A 6,993-nucleotide genomic window follows, 5' to 3' on the forward strand; every position below is an offset into this window, starting at 1 on the left:
ACTGTCAATCTTTAGTAAACAAGTCTATATTTCTTCATTTTTTGGCTTGCTATGTAAATATTTGGTGGGACCATCGATGCGATCCCCCAATTGTTTGCGACAACATAAGAGATGTCGCCGTTTCGACATATATTCAGTCTGTACGCGCAATTACTTGTACCTCTTTGACGAGCGGGTGAAACGACTTACCCTCGGCCGATGACTGCTGCAGATGACCACCGCGGATGACTCACGCTGGCGCTGGGAACGGGCGAACTCAGGCGGAGATTCGAAGACTCGAAGACTCGACTTAACACAAAAGACGCTCCTTTATTATTATCTCCTCTCGATAACAAGTGACTAGCACTTCGAATACAGCGACGATCTGCCTGGAATCGAATTACGCACTCACACACATTAGACGCTAATTTTCAAGTGGAATGTATCGCGAGAAGAGAGATACGCACTTCGCTGCTGAGCCCTGCCTCGCTTCGAGGCGAGGAACTCTTGAAAGCTCGACCCACGCGCGCTCTTCTTCCGCTAGAGACCGACGCGCTAAAAAAAAAAAAGAATAAAAAGACAAAAAAGCGCAATTCGCTGCTCGTTAATCGACCAACGTGTGCGTATCCGGTCGTTTCTTCCGTCCTCCGAGGAGCACAGCGGTTTCTAGCGAAAGAGAACGTCGCGTGACGAGCTTTACGTCGTTCGGAAGACACTGAAAGCGTTTACGAACTACGCGAACCTTACAGTCGATCGTAGTCTCTATGCTGGTCGTAGAAAAGCGAACGACTTTACAAAACGTCGACGCGCGAACTGTGGAGCTTAGCGAAAAGGCAAACGTCCGACGACTTTCTATGGTAAGTAGTGGACGAGACAATCGGTCTGTCGTCACCGAAGAACGTAACATGGCAGCCATTCGAACGATCGTTGACACTTGTTAGCCCATTAAAAGTCGTTTCCATTTCTTCTACGATCTGAGGTTCGCGGTTTACTTACGAGTAAGTTTTCCCAAAGCTTACATTTTATTTTTTTTCTATGTAATTGTGTAAAACAGACTTGAAGTTTGATAATGTGGACATAAGAAAAAGGATGTTCGCCATCGCAAACGTGTGGAATAGCGTTCGGAATTCGAGATGCAAAAGCTACGTGCGATAAAATCGCGAGTGAATTGTCTTTCGGCACGAAACCTCCGAAACGAGATTCTCGATTGTGCTCGTTGTCGTCCTGATCACTCGATCAGTCGGCAACGACGACTTTTAACGGGCTCGGCGTTTCAACAATCGCACTCATTATTTCTCTTCTCTCGTATTGCAAGTCTTAACGATTACTCGAGTCTCCACGAAGAATCCCTCCGCGGAGTATCGTAAGCGAACGTGTACGCTATTTACACTTAGGCTACTTTCTTTAGGAACATTTAAGTCATCGAATCAATCACGCCCGGCGACGAAGGTGCCGCTCTCGGCGAGCCGATCGCGAGCACCCCTCGAGAGACAGCTAAGGCGGTAGGCAGGAAATCGAATCGAATTGCTATCTGCTCCACTCGGTGGGAGCAGAGAAATTTGAAAGACTCACGGGTTTCGTTCGGGAGCATCGAAAGAGACACAAGAAGATAGAAATTAAACAAACTCCAGACAGTATAATCCGTTTCGCTCGTGAGAGGAGAATTTTTGGGAATACGAGAAGGAAATGAGAGGCCGTGATAACGCTTTTGTCGCTTTCGTCTACCTGCTGGGTGTCTCTTGAAACGCGCGGAACGTTTGTACATATAGCGAAAACGACGAGAGCGAGGCGGCTTATACTGTTTAGAGTTAGCAACGTAATAACTTAAATACCGAGTGAGTGTGTTGCAAGGTGTTATGCGTACCAAATTATAAAATTTGCACTCGCGGAACCGGTTGCGTTGGCGCAACCGGAAGAATCGTTCTCCGTCGATCGTCTTAAGAGGACTAACGCCGTGTTCAGGAACAACTTCGCCGGTCACTCATGATCACTGCGAGATGTCACCGCGATGTATTCCAAGGGAAAGAAAAAGTAGCGATCGTTGAGCAGTCAGGAGGCGTTGACTCGCTCTGCTCGCTCGCGTCTCGAGGACGCGTTTCAACGCCGCGCTGGAAACAGGATCGCGAACACTCGCAGCAGTTCTTCTCTTCAGGGGGACTGATCTCGCCCTCCGGACGAGCGGAACGACCTTCTCGCAGGCCGGATGTCTTGGGAACCCAGAAGAATCGTCGTCCCGGTTATTGGAAGACCTCAGACGTACTCTCGGGTTGCGGGTCCTCGCGTGGCCTCGGACGAGCCGCGCCATCATGGCGTCGGAAAATCAGTCTTGCATCCACGTAGCTTCAGATCCTGAACGCTGCGGGACTGTGTGAGCTTGATCGCCCTCATGCCGAGCGCGCTTTTCGAGATGTCTCGCTCTCGTCCGAAAGGGCGCTTGCGAGATCGTCATCGTATCTCATACGATCGCGCGATCAGTCTCTTCGGAAAGGCACAAGATCGAAGGGAGATTCATAGTAAATTGAAATCGGCGGCGACTCATTCCTGCCGAGGACCTCGTCAGCGACTCGAGTAGACGTTGCTGCTGAGGACGACGATGTCGGTCCTTCTGCCCGGCTCGTCTCGTCCTCCGAGGAGGAGGGCGCCTAGGAGGCGTCATATGCTCAACGACGGCCTCTTCTTGCGATCCTTCGTGGTGTTCTTGCCGAAGATTGTGCCGAGGACCCTCGACACCGAGTGCACACCCAGCTTCCTGCGGATCGGCAACGCTCGCAGCAGCTGCACCGACCTCGCCTCCCGCAGGAGCGCTTGAAAGGCCAATGCCGCTCCCGCGGGACTCTCCGCGGCGCTCACCTCGTAAAACTGACATCCGTGCGCCAATGATAGTTGTTGGCCTTCGTCCACGCACACCTCTCTGCAAACAAAAACAAACAACGAGCCCATCTTCAATGTGTTCAACGAAAGCTTAGAACTTTGAGATCATGCGAACAAAGAAACTCTGTTTTCTTTTTTTTTTTAACTCCGCTGTCTGAATCTCGCGGAAACTCGGCAACGCTCGGATCCTCGCGAGATTGAAATTTTCTAATTTTGAAATTCGGCGTAAGGGGGAGGGGGAATAGTCATAAACTCGGCGAAACGAGATGGAAGATCCGGAATACGTTCGTCAGTCGGCGGATCGTCAACCCGTGTGATTCAGGCCGAGTGGTTTATATCGCAGAACATACGGAATCACGTGTTGAAACATCGATCGGTCAGATGGCGGAAACGCGGACCGGATGCCCGCGGGCGCACGCAGATTTATTCCGCGGCGGACATTGGCGCCGTGGAAGTCAATGGAATCGTCCAAGGCTCGAATTAAATCCATGCGGAACATGCCGGACCGACGACGGATGTCGCGGGTTTGGCAAACACCAGACGCTGGAGAGAAAGAGAAAGAGAGAAAGAGAGAAAGAGAGAGGTGATTGAACGGCGACATAAAGACCGGACGTTTACGAGAGGAAGCACAGTCACTGGAATTTCGCCAGGATGAAGCAGCCAGGCGCCGCAGGATATTTACGATGGCAGGATTAATAACAGCTTCGTCAGCTCTCGTGTCTTTCTATACATTCACGATGCACGCTATGTCCCTACTGTATATTGCAATCATTCAACTTCTAAAAAAACTTACACGAAGCAACCGAATAATTTCTATAGTTAATATAAATAGTAAAGCGATTCCGATCTCTTTCTAGCCAATAACTAATCAGGAATTTCATTTATTGGCTAATGTCTGACAAAGAAACACTGGCTAATGTTTCCTGAGTTTTTACTAGATAAAAAAACTGTACAGCGTTTACTAATCATTTTTATTGCTTAATTTCTGACCAATAACAGTATTTTTCTGCTCAGTTTCTAAACGGTTACTATCTAACAAATTCTAGCTGGTTGAAATAGAAATTTCGCATTAGTGATCTTGGAAAGTCAGATTTCCCACTAATAAGCAAGAGTGGGCATATAATATTATATTTGCAAGTTATATTTGAACCCCCTTTATTTGCCAAAACTTAAAAGGAATTAACATAGAATTAAATAATTAGAAAGAGGTGGTGGAGTTATCTAATATTAATAAAATTATCCTCCTATTTAAAATTTAAAATTACTTCTAATATCCAACGACTAGTTCTTGTAGATCAAGTCACTAATTATGTTATTAACTAAAAGTAAAGTTTCAGTTCGTTTCGAGTTTCGACAATTCGATTTGGTTCGAGTGAAATATCGTCCATTCGACTTAATTCAACATGAGGAATTCTTGACTCGCACATTACTACTAGAATTGTTACTTTCACATAGTTGCTCATTTCAGGATACTCACAATTATCCAGACTTTGGATCTTTAAAGACCCGACTTCTTTCTCGGGTTTTGAGAGCGTTGATAATTAATACGCCAGCCGCGCAGGATGCATTATGCATTCCAATCGGCACAAAGGGCGGACGAGGAATTCGGAATCTCCGAACGCGAGGCAGCGAGAGGGGACGGGAGAGAATTCCTCCCCATCTGCAGTGCGAGGAACGCGGCTCTGCGTGGGGCAGAGGGACTCCGATATTTATGGAGACAATTAAATTCGCAGGAACACATGATCCTCGAGCGGGACGTCGGGGAGAGGCACGAAGGGCACGTGGGAGGGCGCGATTAGACGAGCGCGATCGTGAGCGGGCCGGGCGACGTGCACGCGGCCGTTAATCTGTACGTTCCCTTTTATTTTATACGAGGCGATCCGTTGCTTTACGAGCTTCGCGGGCGTTAGTTTCTTACCCCGCGTCCCCCCGCGCACCTTCTTAATCCAAAGGGGACAAGACGTGATATTTATTACGCGTTCGGGGACAACCCACGTCAATCGCGCCCAGCCGCGCGTAATGGATCGTAAAAGTAATACAAACGTATCGCGCTCGAGAATGACAAATATCTCGAGGAGAATGGAGACTGAAACTTATGGAATGGAGACTACAGTGTAGTCATAAATATAAAGATTTTCGGTAGTCTCGAGATATCTCGCGGTCATTATTTTTTGTTATATATTCCAATTCATGGAATAAAAATTTCTTCTCTCTTTCTCTCTTTCTTAGTAGAGTATTTTACTAATAGTCTCCCCAGGTTGCGCACTTCGTAGTAAATTATGTCCAACGACTAGCTCTTGTAGACCAAGTCACTAATTATGTTGTTAACTAAAAATAAAGTTTCAGTTCGTTTCGAGTTTCGACAATTTGATTTGGTTCGAGTGAAATTTCGTCCATTCGACTTAATTCGACATGATGAATTCTTGACTCGCACATTACTACTAGAATTGTTACTTTCACATATTGGGAACACGCTTTAGGAGGACGTTTTTTGACACAAGACTCTTTGTTAGAAGCGTCCTTAGAGACCATTTTAAAAAGATGAAAATTTTACTCGAGCGGAATCGATGCTTAGGCCTTGAAGGATTAATTCGATTATTACAAACGCAAAAACTTGGATTAAGCATCGAATATAACAAATTTGTCTAAGTTTCGCAGTGAAATCTTGCTTCCACTGATCAAAATCAGTGAGAAATAAGATGGAGCGATAAAGTGAGAGAGTTTTCACTGAAGATCAGTGAAATATACTCTCTGCTCATCGATGAAGTAGTCTCTTTATCTTTTTGCCGATTCAATCAGGGACATTTTTACTACTCCACTTAAGGAGAGCAACGTGATGAGAGTTGCGTAGAGAAGAACGAGAGTCGAAATGTTCGAGAGATCACAAAGAAAAAGGAAAAAGGGGGAAATGGAGCGTTCGTGGGACGAAAAATGCCGTGAAATCGGGACTCCACACGCCTCGCTCGAAACGGAAGTGGCTTTTCTCGGACTAGTCGCGTTAGCCGTGCCAACACCTCTTGCTGCGAGGGATTGCCGGCTGATGTTTCGAGATAAACTTATCGATGCGCAATATTCGCGCTGGATGTATCTAAAGCGGCGAAAACTCGTTCTCGGGAGAGTGGTTTCACCAGCCCTGCAGCGGACTTCGCTCTAATCTTTATGAACTCCATTAAGACGACGAGCGCGGCTACCGGATAGGATAGACGCGATGTTCCCTCGTCGCGAATCGGCCTACCGTCTTTGGTTCTCGCGTTGCCTTCGGCTCTCACAAACGCGAACGCACGTTACTTTATTTTCTCAAAATTTCTCATGGTCCAGTAAGAGTGAAAATTTCTCATGGTCATCAAACAGATTGACCGAGTCTCTGTATTTAGAATCGCGACGCTCCGAGACTTCCGAACACCTCCCGACACCTCTTGACACCTTGAAACTCCGTGGCTCGAAGAGCTCAACGAGTTTCGCGCCGAGGCTCGCATGCAAAAGCGGTGTCATAGCCGACGCGATTAATTTAAAGTTGATCATTTTCCCCGTACGCGACGTCAGGAAAGGCGCGCTATAATTTATGAGTCAGTCCGGGATCGATGGATCTCTCGCATAATTCCGGTTTAATTAAATTTCTCAACGGTAATCGTGACAGTTACGAAGAGCGTATCTCTTGCATGCCATCAAAATGCCAGTTACGTAAATCGAATTGCTCTTTTCCCGCCGCCGCCGCGGCCACCGCCACCGCCGACGTCGATCGGCCAATCTCACTTGCGACACCGTCGTCGTGTGTCTGTGACATTTTATTTGTGTGACATTTTTCGTATTCGCCCGTTGGCTATCGATACGCCCCGGCGTTTCCCTTTTGTTAGCTCGACAAAATTCCCAGGGATTCCGCGACATTTTGTTTACCTGCCTACCTCGATCGACGGTAAGATCGCGTGAACTCGCGCTCGCATGCTACAAAACTCGCACGACCTCCGCCCCGTCCTCGTCATCCTCGTCGTCTAAAGGTTGAGTCGTTCAAAGTCGAGACTGAAATGTCGGCTCTGCGTCTCTCGTCCGGTATCATTGTACAAAGGTCTGTATTTTTACCTCTCTCCCTTTCTCTCTCTCTCTCTCTCTCTCTCTCTCTCTCTCTCTCTCTCTCTCTCTCTCTCT

General features: G+C 47.3%; 1 protein-coding gene across 2 annotated transcripts in view; it reads right to left on the minus strand.

The window, feature by feature from the left end:
- Positions 1 to 289: 289 nt before the first annotated feature.
- LOC116844807 (ras-related and estrogen-regulated growth inhibitor-like) overlaps positions 290 to 6,993 on the minus strand; it is a 63,861-nt gene continuing 57,157 nt past the window's right edge. For both annotated transcript variants that reach the window (XM_032816855.1, XM_032816854.1), the window contains exon 6: positions 290 to 2,890. In XM_032816855.1, the coding sequence (XP_032672746.1) occupies positions 2,632 to 2,890 (259 nt within the window). In that variant the 3' untranslated portion in view covers positions 290 to 2,631. The remainder of the gene's footprint in view (positions 2,891 to 6,993) is intronic.

The sequence above is a fragment of the Odontomachus brunneus genome, unplaced genomic scaffold, assembly GCF_010583005.1.
Source record: "Odontomachus brunneus isolate Ranch 3 - 2012 unplaced genomic scaffold, Obru_v1 Obru_scaffold_047, whole genome shotgun sequence".
NCBI classification, from domain to species: Eukaryota; Metazoa; Arthropoda; class Insecta; order Hymenoptera; family Formicidae; genus Odontomachus; species Odontomachus brunneus.